The sequence below is a fragment of the Drosophila suzukii genome, chromosome 2L (assembly GCF_043229965.1).
Source record: "Drosophila suzukii chromosome 2L, CBGP_Dsuzu_IsoJpt1.0, whole genome shotgun sequence".
NCBI lineage: Eukaryota > Metazoa > Arthropoda > Insecta > Diptera > Drosophilidae > Drosophila > Drosophila suzukii.
Window position 1 is genome coordinate 23,151,909 of NC_092080.1, and position 14,157 is coordinate 23,166,065.

Sequence of the window (14,157 nt, forward strand, 5' to 3'; positions counted from 1 at the left end):
TACATAAGAACCTTTTTCACTAACAGAATTTTGTATGATTTATTATTTTGTTATTTTAATGTTTCTTTGAATTAGTAATTATAATTTAAATATTATTAATTGTCATAATACATATGGCATAACTGTTAGCATTTGTTAATTTATTTTTTTATGGTCGTTAAAAAAGGTTATTATATTCTGACTTTGTTTCTAGGAATGTATGTGTTAATTTATTAGAATTATAACAATCCTCACCAGTCCCAAAGTCATTTTATGGAACAGTATTTTTGAAAGAATACACAGAAATCCCCCTCGGTATGCGTGCACTAAATCAGGAACCACCGCAATCGAAACCACATAAGAACTTAATCCAAGTACAGAACAACATTCAGCGTGCAACACCACAGGCCAAGCGGTTAGGAAACACCAAGCATTCACAGGAAGGGACACGGAAATAGGATCAAAATCAAGCGACAAGTAGTAGACATGGAGATTAGAGCCCGCAACCGGAAGAAAGGAAGGGTGATCGACCCACACCGACCTGTTGATCGTGGTATCCGCCGCACCACCTGGACCACCTGCACCACCGACCGCACCACCACAGGTGGCTGCCGCAGCGACGGCTGCGAAAACGGTGGCGCATTCCAGCGGAGATCGGGGTCTTCGATCGCCGGATATGAGCGGCACTTGCAGGCGCTGGAAGGCAGGGTCGTAGCTGAAGGATATGCGTGAGCCGGGGTGCGGATGCTGTCCTGGCAATCCGGAAGTCTGCACCGGCGAGGAGAGCGACGTATCCGGCGAACTGGCATAGAAGGGCGAGTGCGGATAGGCGTATATCGAGGGACCGGCGCTAAAGGCCCCTGTGGGTACAGGTCCACCTGCTCCTCCTCCTCCGCCCATTAAAGCAATCCCAGATGCAATCCTCGGTTGCGAGTGCGGATGGTGCTGTGGACTGTTGCCAGCACTACTGGGTATCGGAATCGCTCGACTGGCCGACCGAGTGTATATCGTGGGCGAGAACTGATCAATGGCCTCCTCGTAGTCCTCCTCGGTGCTCGAGCCCATGTACAAGTTCGTTTCGCTGGCCGTGCCATTGGGATTGTTGGTGGGCCACAGGGATTCGTCCACGCAAAAGGAACTCCGCCCCGACTGCGACTTGTTGTAGTAGTACAGCTGCGGGTTCAGTCGGTGCACGAATGTCGGATCGTTGGGCCCTCCTATGTGCGGATTACTAAAGGCCCGTTTCCGACTTCCACCTGGGATCATCGAAGCGGTTCTAAAGCTGAATTTTTCAGTTGGAATTTGGGTGTTGGCAAAGCAAAGGGTCGCACGCAGTTTAAATAAAAAATAAAAGGTTTAGAGGCATAAGATAGGTTGGAAGAAGCTTTAGATATATAGATTTCATTAGATTTGCATGTTTTCTTTTCGGTTCGCCAATCGAAACTATAATATAACATCTATAATTTTGTTTGGGTTGGGATAGGAGAGGATTTGGTGCCAGGCAACAAAAGTCGATTTGGTGTTGCTGCAATGAAGTGATCAAGTTGCGATTCGAAGTGAACTGTGATCGGTGGCAAATTATTTGGGTGAGCTAATCTTATGGGTTGATATAGCCAGATTAGACTGCCTTTTTAAGGTTTTCGGTTTTTGTAACTTGAAATGAATCAGTTTGAGTGTTATAATTGGCTTTAAATTTTATCAAAGGTTTTAATTGCCAATAAAGTTTGTTTCGTATGTTTTTAATCATTATGGAAATTATTTTGAACATAAAAATATATGACATGATTTATGTTAAATTGTTTGTTTTGTTCTGTATAATTTATTGAAATGGTTATTGTTTTTATTTTGATTGCCCATATTTGCTAAATAAATATATAAATATATATAAGAATCAGAAAGGAAAATAAATGCGACTGCAGCCAACAAGGGGAGCACATTCAATTTCCACTTCATTTGCCAGCACAACAGCAACAAGGAAAATTATGATGCAACATTTGCGGCAACGTGTCGATGCGCTCCAATTCTCAGCATAAACAACATCCAACTGCCGAGGATGCAACATCGAATTTAGCTGCTGCCGCAGATGATGGATGTGGCATGCCACATGCAATTTATGCATCGCAAATGAAACTGACAAAATCCAAAAAGAAAAACGGGGGAAGTGCAGAAATTTGTCAATTACGTTGTGGCAAATTAATCTCCTTAAATAGGGTAAAAACGAACATTTCCTTTTGAAATTGTTTGATCTGTTACAAAGTGACGACAACTTTCTTTGAGAGCGAAGAACATATTTCCGTCTTACAAAGTCAGGTTGATTTTCTTTCAACAGCCAAGTGCATAATTTAAATGCAAAAAGGCATGCAGAAAGCTGATTTCTCCTTAAAACTTTGCATACAGAAGAAGCCCAAAGGTCTATTTTCACATTAGTTATACACAAAATAATGATCAGAATAAACTAAAACCAACTAAGTGCGAAAAATAAGAAGAATATTAAAAAGAAGTCTGGGATATCCCAAAAATATCAAAAACAACTACATTTAGCTGCAGTCCAGCCGCAATTTCCTTTTTTTCAATTTTCCTCCAGTGGTTTTTGGCTTATACTCAGTGGAATAAAATGGGGCTCACATGTCGGTTTTTTCCTTTGCTTTAGGGTTTGTGGTTTTCTGCTTTTTTCGACTGCAGCAAAAGTTTTTCTTTAACAGCTCTGTTTATTTTTTGATTTTCCTGCTACGATTTTAATTGTTAATTTCAAGTTTCGGGAAACTTTTTTATGTGGTCCACATTACAAAAATGTAACTCTTTGGAGAGCAAGTTTTTATTTGACTGAGGAAATTATCAGAACAAAGAAAAGTTGAAAAAAGAGGATAAGTAAAATTAAAAAGCCATATTTTTTCTGTTTTTTTATAATGGAAAATGTTGTTGACTCACTTGGGAACAAGGAGGTTTTACCCATTTTTTTAATTTTCAATAAATCCCCTTCCGCCAATATAAATTAATTACTTCACATTGTTTTCACTCCCTAACACTTGATACTTTCTCCTTTTGTCTTGAGTCATCCTCTTGAAAAAACCAGTGTCATCCTGGCAACTGGGTTGTCATCGTCCTTTCTTTCACCACTTGCAGGTTGCATAATGGCAAAGTAGCAAAATTAGCATAAAATGAACAACACAAAATGGGTAACACACAAAAAAAGAAACGACCCCATTGAAAACTATGGAAAATTGCGGCTGCATTGTTGTTGCAGCAGCAAATTAAATGCACATTACATGCAGCATTTTCCCCCACCACTGCCATTTTCATTTACCATTGTGTTTTCCCGCTTTGTTGTTGTTCAGTATGTCGCCCCAAAGCCAACAAGGAAATAAAAGTTTCAAAAAACAAAAAAAATAGTGAAAAACAAGCATTTGTTGTTGAACAAAATTAGGTGAATGGAGCTAGAGTTGAAAGAAAACTGCAGAGAGAATTCCAAAACGGGAGCCTCGAAAACTGCGATCAGAGATAAGACAACAAAAAATCGTTGAAAAGAAATTTTCAGTCAGCTCAAAGGAAAATTTCGGTGGAAAAGGGGGGAAATTAATCGCTCTGCCGTTTTGTTTTCGCAGTTTATCTGCGAATTTTCATCGCTCGCCGCTGCTGTTTTCTGCTTTTGACCACTTTTACCGCCAAGCCAAGCCAAATTTATTTGCGAATTGTCTTTCATTCGTTTCTATTTACGTAATTTGATTTCCAATGTTGCGGTTTTTATTCGCAATTCGGCAGTTTGATTTGACAGCACAATTAGCTTGAAAGGACAGCAGAAAGGATTGCGTAAGCGCGAAAGGGGATAGACGGGGGTAGAAAAGAGGAGACAACACCAAAAACTAAACTACAAAAATCCGTATGGCACTCGATTTGGAATTCTTTCGATTTGTAATGATTACAGATCTACTTCTGATCCAAGAAAATAATATTTCAATAAAAATAGAAACAGATGGATTAAAAAAATGTGACCATAAAATATTTTGTACTAATTACAATTATTTACTTAACAAATTGTTATTCACCTAATCAGAAGTCGAATCAACAATAAACTGTAATAATTTTAATTTTCTTAATAAAAATTTGGTTTCTATTAAAATTTCGATTCCACACAAATTGCATTTTAAATATTTAAATCTGTATTTGGTTTAAAAACATTTTTAACGGATAGCACCCAGTGGATATTTTTAAGTATTGGTCAAGTAATTATTTTCTTGGAATAACAGAATTCCAAACGGCTGTCGTACGCACAGGTTTAAACCATAACTGACATTTTACATTGTGTTTTTCTAGGCTAGTTTTATTTACAAGTTAGTTTTTTGATGCATGAATAAATTATTTAAATGCATTAAATGGCAAGACAGAGACAGTGATAAAATCAGATAGGTTGATTGAAAACGAGAAATAATGCATGTTTATTTGATGTGTGGTTGGGAAAAAGGTTGATATAGTACTACTCACATACACACAAAGGCAATAACACGTTTTATCAGTTTTCTTGCTTACCTGAAAATAAAAGAAAGTGGGATTTAGTAATTGGCTACGATAGAAAATTTTAAATTAATTTTTGTATAATCTTAATAGTAACGTTTTTTAAAATTCAAATTTTGCAATGAACCACTTGCTTTGCACTGCTTTCCAATGCTTAAAGTACACAAATATTCCGCTAGAGGGCGGCTTGCCGATTTTAAATAACCGCTTTGTCGAACTTTTCCTATTTTTAACATAAAACTGCTTTAAGCAGTTTATATTTCAATATTTAGCAAGGAACAGTTGCTCTACAACTACAATAGCAAGCAGTTAACTTGAAAGTTAGCCCGAAACAATTACTCTAAAACTATAAGAGCAATGAACTGCTTGCTTTGAAGGAACAAAGCAGTCGTGTAGAATTCGGGGTACATTTTGTATGTAATGTAAATTACCATTTCAAAGGAAGTAAAATATTATTAGACATTAAACAAATCTATTAACAATTGGAAGAAATAATATTTAAATTGTTCTGCTTTAGTAAGCTGTAAAAATTTAGCTAAAATTGTTTAAAATGTAAAGCTGCAATTCGTTAATTACCATTACTGTTTTTTTTTTTAATAAATTTAAAGAAAGTTAAAATTATACGAAATAATATTTCTTTAAAACACAAATTCAAGTAAAAAATAAGAAAACATTTTAAGCCAGAAGATCATTTTAAAACATCGTTATTTTGTATGTATTTCGTGTATTTTTTTTACCTAAAGAAACATTTAAAAATGAAAGCTAAAAAACCGAAACGCAATTAAAAAAATGTGTTTACGTTCGCCGCAAAATTGTTGTTTTTTTATTTTGTAAGAAAAATGGCAACAAATACAAACAAGGCGATAATGTGCAATGCACAAAAGCGATCAAGAACAAAATCGGAAAGAGATAGAGAGAGGAATACAGAGAGAGAAAGAGAAGGTAAGAAAAAACAGAAAACAATAACAAAACAAAACGGACGACGATAGAATGCAATTAGAGGACGCAGAGAAGAGAAGAAACAAAACAAAACAATTCACGTGTGTAAAAGACTACCGATGTAAGAGAGTAACAGAGAGGAACGAGCGGAGAACCCAAGTGATAAGCTTGTCTGCCCTCTCTGTCTCTCCTCTCGCAGAATTGATTGACTGCGAGTCTTGTGTCGCATTTGTTTTGTTTTTGTTTTGCATTCTCTTTTTTCCGTCTATAATAAAAATAGCAATTTGCGCACTATTTTTAAATGTTTTGAGAAATTGTTTAATTTTTTTTTATTTTTTTCGCTCTCTGATTTTCACGTTTTGTTATTTGTCAGCTTCGGTTTGTTGTTGCTGTCAATCACAAAAAGAGCAAAACAAAAAAAGTTAGGAAAAAGAGATCAGTTTCAATACCCTTTAAGGTATAGCCATTAAGTATTGGTCCATCTAATCAACTTTTTATAAGAAAGTAGGATAAAAATATGCTAGATTATGGTAGATTTATTTATAACCCTAACTATTCTAAAAAAAAAACTCATGTATATTTGGTCATATGCTAAAATTATCACCCCTGGTCTGGTATTCTTTCGTTTTTAAATTTTTTTCAAATTCGACTTGTCTATTGAAAATTCCGGAGCAAACATAAAAGTTTAATTTTGGATTTTTTTATTGCATGAGTACAGGAAATATTTGCGACTGAATAGACAGTACATGAACATTAAAACACATCTTATCTTCTTAATTTTCATACTCCCCTAGAAAGTGTACGAACAGAAAGACTGCAGAAGATACTGCCAAACAAAAAGAGAATTGGCGAACGGGAAAAACCCCCACACGCCCCTTTCGATATCGCGCATACGTATATGATATACTATATGCACACTCATGACAATTTGCTTAAGCGCCTTGGCGCCAACCGACAAGCGACAAAATCTATTATTTTCGATTTTTTCACTATTCCGTTCATGCACAGAATTTTGTCTAAGGCCCCTGACTACCGAGTTGGGTGAATATGTGTCCATATGTCCGTATGACTGGGAATTCACGTAAGACAAGCATAATCGATGGCCTGCCCGCCGGTTGTCTCTTATCACAGAACTCAGTTCGACTTGATACCTGATAAGAAGAAAGCAAAAAGAAAGAAGGCGAAACACGAGCGTGCTGCAACGAGGCGACTTTTAATTTCCCCAATTGATAAATGCCAAAAATAAAAACTTCGTTCTGCCTGCAATGTTTCCGGGTGTCAAAAAAATCAGGAAAGTTATATCACCCCAGCCCACTTTTATTTTGAGTTTCTTACTTAAATTTGATATATGTAATCCAGTTTCATTTTGTTTCTTAATTTGGAAAAAACGTACTAAAAATTTCTTTTCTTAATTTTTTTTAACTTTAAAAACCCATTGTATTGTATCAAATGGATAAATGAGATATTCAAGCGCCGAAACCAATCACCTTTCATTTAAAAATGCCATAAACACAATAGACAACCAGGAAGCATTGTCATAAAATATTTACACAGTTGTAAAATTGCAGTGTTGTAAATTGTTTAATGAGTCTCGATCCCCAACCCTCCTAATAAGCGCACAAATAAATCACCAATATCGCCAGAATGCAATCAATAGATCGTTTGCTGACCTCGATTTACCTTATTGGAAATTGCATTTTGCAATGGAATTTCTCTGGGAAAAATTGCTCAGCGCATCTAAGTTCGAAGAAAATGAATTTCCAATTGATTTATGCTTTCCCCTCCCGATTTAATGTATCTTTAAAAATGTTCTCATGCCCACGGTGCACCCTGTGCGGAAGTCAAATTTGGCAATGACAAATTGACCGATCACAAGGCAATGTAAAATGCAAATAGAAAATGAAAATAAACAGTACAACAGTCATGCTAAAAGGCAATGATTTGGACTAAGGGATTACCTGCTTCTTAAAACTAAAAAAATAATATTTCCTCGTTAGAAATGGCTTGTTGCCTTTCTTAATATAAATACTGTTTGGATTTTTATACCCTTGCAGAGGGTATATTGATTTCAGTCAGAAGTTTGAAACGCAGTGAAGGAGACGTTTCCGACCCCATAAAGTATATATATTCTTGATCAGCATGACTAGACGAGTCGATCTAGCCAGTCCGTCTCTCCGGCTGTCCGTCCGTTTCTACGCAAACTAGTCTCTGAGTTTTAAAGCTTTCGGGCTGAAACTTTCTCAAAAGTCTTTTATCTTTTGCAGGAATAATAAAAAATATAAATTTAAAAAATATATATCTTTCGTGTTTTTTAACAAATTTTATCAAAATTGGACGACTGTATCATATAGCTGCCATAGGAACGATCGGAAAATTGGTGGGAAAATAATATGAAACAAATTATAGCTTCGGTGTTTTTTGACATATTATCTTATACTTGTGGGAATATCATTGTTTGTATTTTTAAATTTAATAATTATAACTGCAAGGGTATTCAAACTTCGGCTTGCCGAAGTTAATTTTCTTCTTGTTAGACTTAAAGTTATATGTGCATTATTAAAACACGACAAGTCATTGCCTTATTTTAATGATGTCTTCGAGCATGCCCCATCAACTCGTGTGGTAAAATAAATAGGCCGAAAGACAGTGCAAGAAATGTTCATTAAAATTGCATTTTCTTCTATTCCTTGGCGTCGCCACCGCTCGTTCGTGCAAACAATTTTATTTATTTAATTTTAATTTATCTCGTGCTGTTGTTTTTCAGCCGCTTTTCGTGTCCATGACAACTGCATGTGTCTTGTTCAATTTTCCGCCCCTCTGTGTGCCAACGTGTGTTTGTCTCACTGACAAACAATAATTAGGCAAAGTAAATAAATTAATTTCGCATTTTCGCGCATGAAGAAAATTAATGCGAAATTAATGGAGCGTCAAGGCGTCTGCTGCTCACTTGAATCGCCCAGCCATAGCCCCAGACATATAGACATCATAATACACCCGTATGTCCATTCAATTTGCCAAGTGTTCGGTTGCAATTTAATTAGTAATTTATTAATTGGCACTTTGGGCAGCAGTGCAGCGCCAAACAGCAGAAAAAGTGATTCAGAGAAGAGTGACTAAAGGCCGATGGCTGTGCCATTAGATAGGAAAATTTAATAACTGATTAAAGTGTTTGACGATGCGAAATTCTAAAAGAAAAGGTATCTTGTTGGTAGTATCACTAAAGACCACAAAAGACATTGAACCTCACATAAACAAGATTTATTATTATTATTCATCGTTGTTGCTTTCCTTTAACTATTTTAAATACCATTGATAGAATGTGTTTTATTTATATATATTTATTGAATATTGTACAATCAATTTAATTTCTGATTCAGATTTTATGAGAACACTTAGATGTTTTATGAATACTTTCTTTAACTTTAACTACCTTTTTAAGATCCCTGCAACATTAAAGTCGAAATATATTTCTTTAAGTTTTAAGTGCCATCTTGTTGTAATGGAATCTCATCGCTAAAGTACAAAACTCTTCCCCTTTACTTCTTATAAATATGAAAAACTTCAATCTTCAGAGAAGAGTGACTAAAGGCACGACTGCTGTGCCACTAGATAGGAAAATGTAATAACTGTTTAAAGTGTTTGAGGATGCCAATTTCTAAAAGAAAATGTATCTTCTGGGTAGTATTCACCAAAAGCTTAATCACCAAAGAACATAAAAGACATTGAACTCTCATAAGCTATTATATTATTATTTTTCATCATGGTTGTTTACTTTAAAATGTGTCAAATACCATTTTAAGGATGTGTATTATTTATATGTATTTATTTATTTTTGTATAATTATTATTGCGGATTCAATTTAATTTCTGATGCACATTGTATGAGAACTTTCTTTAACTTTAACTACCCTTTTATGATTCCTGCATCATTTCTTTATTTTTAAGTGCTTCATCTTGTAGTGGAATATTTTCGCTAAAGTACAAAACTCTTCCCCTTTACTCCTTATAAGTATGAAAAACTTCAATCTGCCCACTGAACTTTGATTAACTTCCTTTGTCCATATGCTTGGGTGTATTCGTATAACTCAGTTCGTGTGGGCGTGTGAGTTTGCGAGTTTGTATGGATGCCTTGTGGGCGTTGTCGTGCGAAGAAGAAGACGGAGCTGGAAACAAAACAGCTGTTTGCTGCTGACTCCACACAGCTGCTATATATCCACTCGAAAAAAAAACAAAACCGGCAAACAAAGGGGCGCCAGAAAGAGAGGGCAAATACCATCACATTTATGGAGTTTCTGTAAGTGGAAATCGGAGTCTATATTGCAGAGTGTACGTGGATGGTGACTAATAAACACTCTCGCACACCAGCAAACAACAAAGAGACTCTGCACTCTGTAAAACAAACAACAACAAACAAAACAATAAAAAATCAAGCACTGGAAACTAAAAACAAAAATAAAAGCCGGCGAAATAGCTAAAAACGAACAAGCAGTCAGACAAAGAAAAAACCGGCTCAAAACTATATGTACATCCAATCGACAGCACAAACAAATAATAAAAACAAATGAAAAAATTACACCCATAAAACATAAAGCTGGTTAAATATTTTTTAAGGCAGAGCGAAGCTATTTTAAAGATTGTATCCAGAATTTTTTTTTATTTTTATAATTTTAAGAGAAAGAAAAAACTTAGGTAACCTTTAAAACATAATAAAACGACTGTCATATACCCGTTACTCAGCTAACCAATTTAAATGATGAACTTAATATCCGATTTGACCAACTTTTGGCACGTCAACAGATATGGACACCCTAAACAAAATAAATTTTACACTAAAAACAGTTTAAAAATTTGGATGTTGCAATCGGCTGAAGCAAACATGGGGCTCATACGCACTTGTAAAGATATATTAAACTTTTTAACACTCTAGCTTCAAAGGGAGACATATTTAAAATTCCCAAAGTGGCGCCACAGAGCGTTAAAAACTTTAATTGCCCATAACTTTTTAGTGAATTGTTAGATTTGAAAATCTGTTGGATGGGTAGATGAATATTAATATTCAAAACAAAATCCCGTTTACACTTTTACAAAATGTAGGTGGTAGACAGGGCTTGGCGTTGGCGTTCGGATAACCAACTTGCGCTGAATGAGAAGCTAAGGAATTTAAAGTCCCAAGTTTCTAGCTCTTATAGATTCCGAGATCACCGGTTTCACACGGACAGATGGACATGGCTAGATCGACTGGTCTAGTTAACCTGATCAAGAAAATACATTCTTCATAGGGCCGAAAACGCTTCCTTCTACCTGTTACATATATTTCCCCGAATACAATATAACCTTATAATTTACGAGCAACGGGTATAATTATACAAACAATAATATTTAAATCGATATATTACGAATCTTTATAAATACTGACATCTTCAGAGGAATTTCCCATTAAGCTGCGTGGGCAGATGTATCCGTCTAGAAAAGTTCTTAGTCAGCCATAGTAAACTCAAGCAGACAAGATATTTAAAAAGACATTTATTACTATAGAAAATCTTTCCAAACTAATTAAAATCTGTTCGAAAATCCTAATTCGTATAATGTACAGAAACAAAGTTGTATTAACTAGTAAAAATGCACGAAATTATGCAAACTTGTGAAAGATAAGAAAAAAGAATTTTAAAAGAAAACAAGCCTAGCAAATAAAGATAAACAAATAGAAAAGTTGATTCTAAAAATGTGATAATGGAACTTTGGGCTAGTCATTCCGTATTATATATTTAAAAGATTTATTTTATTATCTGAGGACTTATAATCTTCGATAGAAAGTTGAATTGAATGGGCATCACAAATCTCATAATGAATGAAAGCCGAGACAAAGAAGTTGATTAAATAATGTGAATGGAAGTGGGGGAACGCGATTGTAAATGCAACATGAGAGTACAAACGAGAGATACAAACACTTAGCTTAGTGAAACGGAAATGAATAGTATACCAAGTACTGAGTCAGTGACTGTGGCTTATTGAGGAACCCTTAAGTATCTAAGAATGTTCTATCAAAACTACGCAACCAAATACTTAAAATGGCGAAAAATATATAAATATCGAAACTAGTTTTATAAAAAAAAAAGACGCTGCTGACAAACATTTTGTTTATTAACATTATTCCGAATTTAACATCTTATGAATTTTATAAACTTGCTTACAAGATTGAGAAAAAACTACTCATCCGTTTGGAAAAAATAATAGCTTATATATCGCAATTAAATTATCTCGAAATTTAACTAAAACAAAAAGTTACGCTACAGTCGAGTGCCTCAACTATCAGATACTCAATCAGTTAGACGAAAGGTTTTTAAATATAAATTTTAAAAATATAATATAACTAAAAATAGTAAATACATAATTTTACACTTTAAATAAACATATGTGCGCAAACAGGTTGGACAATGGTTGATCCACCAAATGAGGCCCTAGCCGATAAGTGGGAGTATCTAAACAGAAACAAATATATTCCCCACTTTCCCAGTTCGATGACCCCACAATAAATAAATTAGCAAACTAGGTGCGAAAACAGAGGATGAAACTGCCCAACTAGGACTGTAAAAATCCGTATTGGGTCAAAACAAATGCCTGATAAGAGAAATGCATTTTGTCACGCACATTTTTGTTTTGGAACCGCTTTGAGGTTCGGTTCATCGTTCGCCACCTTCGATTTAGGAGAGGGAGTAGTTTTTTCTAGTCGCCGACACGCTTATTAAGTCTTTCTTTCTTTTGGCCCACTTGTGGATTTCAGGCCAACAAATGTTAGTCTCGACCAAATGCGTCACAATCAGAATACGTCAATCGGGGCAAAAGGTTCATTCACATTTGTATTAGTATTTCTGTTATTTCTGGTTAAATAACATTTTATTTGAAATTTGTTTTCATGAGGAACTACAAATGTGTTTTCACACTCTGACAACCCAATTCAATTTGTGTTCTTGAATAGGTATTAAAGACATCAAGACATTTTATTCCACAGCAGTTTTTTCCTTACTTTCTTAATTTAATTTGTATAAAAGCTTCTTTAATTATGATATTTAGAAACCCTTACCTTTAATTTACCTTGCCCTTTTACCTACAATTTTAAAAAAGGTTCCTTATATGTTATGAACAAGGTTAAGAAATCCAGGGCAAGTAATTTATGTTCTCTAGCCTTGTAATATTAAAATAAAAGCATAAAAAAGGTCCACGAAATTTAAGTAAGGGTTGCAACAATTTGAACACTTTCCTTTTTTTAACTTTTATTAAGAACTTTCGCCACAAATCTCTCGAAAGCACTCGGCAAAAGTTGAAAAACCATCCGGCAATTCCCATCGAACATTTTAACGACCTTTTGCAAGAGTGCAGACATCTCACGCCCCCGCAATTTGTGCGAACGATGCTAATTGAAGGAAAGGTGCAACTAAAAAAGACGTAAACACTTTTTACACTTTTCATGTCTGCCAACTTTCACGTGCAACTTTAGCGCAGCCCATTCGCTTTTCCCCAGCACCGTTTGACATTTTGCCGGCGTTTGTTTCTTTATTGATTTTCGGTTCGAGTAACTTTCCAGCAAGTGGAAATTGCGTTTCAGTTCAGTTTCGAGCCTTCCCCCGAAATGCAAATCCATAATCAACTTTCCGCGATTTGCAGTTTGTTTGTTTGCCCACACACGATAATAATAATTTCGCTTTTTCCCACCCGTGTGCCGATTGTTATTTTCCGCTGTCAAGGTCGTTCTTCGGCCGGGTGGTACCTCCGCCCCCAGCCTCTCAACTTCCGCCCCCCGCTCTCAGTTCCCTATTCAGGCAACAGTTAACTTTCGCCTAAGCAGGCATTTCCCCATTTTCCAACTGAGTTCTGTTGTTCCTTCGCCTATTTGTGGTCATTGTTGTGGCACTTTTATCCGACAATAAACTCCCTGAAAATGGTGGGGCAGGTAGGGTGTCACCAGTTGATTTGTGTACTGGCGAAATGCGGTGAAAAACGGACCACTTAATGCAGAGTAATTCCAAGGTAGAATCGAAAAGAGTTTAAGAATGTGGCTTTTACTACTTCCCTTTCAAAGCAAAATCTGCAAAAACTCGAATCTTTTTCTCATTTCTACATATGATGGATTAAAGTGTGCACGAAATGTATTGAAAAACTGAGTTTTTTATAGACTAAGATTAAGACCTTTCGAAGCGTCCTCAAAGTTTCCTTAAAAACTACTCCTATGACATGTATGCCACCAAGAATTTTTTTTTTCAAAAATCGGTTTTCCCTCCCCAATTTTGTAAACTCTCTGATCTTGGTCAATATGAATCAAAAACTAATTTTAGAAATAAAACCAAGTCATGAACATCTACACACCTGATCATATTAATAGGTACACACATCAACTCTGACTTAAAGGTAACAAAATAAGGATTTATTCATTGTTTCAAACCTAATATTTGTTCTCATTGGTTCTTAAACTATTTGTTTTTAATAAAATAAACTTAACTGTAACATAGGATAATAATATAACATAAAAGAGATCATTTTGTGTTTCAGATACGAAAATAGTATAATTGATCAAAAGCAACACTGCGTATGCGTTATAAACGTTGTAACCAATTCGAAGACCGTAAAACGCGTGTTTTTTAACAAAATTCTTTTGGTATGCGCACCATAATGTACATATATAGTTTTCATATTGTGTTTTGACATTTATCTTAGTCTATAATTAGAATTCCCTAAA

General features: G+C 35.3%; 1 protein-coding gene across 5 annotated transcripts in view; it reads right to left on the reverse strand.

The window, feature by feature from the left end:
* Positions 1–14,157, reverse strand: part of bun (TSC22 domain family member bunched) — a 105,745-nt gene that overhangs the window by 69,634 nt on the left and 21,954 nt on the right. For 4 of the 5 annotated variants that reach the window (XM_017080313.4, XM_036817225.3, XM_036817220.3 and 1 more), the window contains exon 3: positions 521–1,261. The exons of the other annotated variant lie outside the window; for it this stretch is intronic. In XM_017080313.4, coding sequence (XP_016935802.4) covers positions 521–1,261 — 741 coding nt within the window. The remainder of the gene's footprint in view (positions 1–520; positions 1,262–14,157) is intronic. 5 annotated transcript variants of the gene reach the window in all.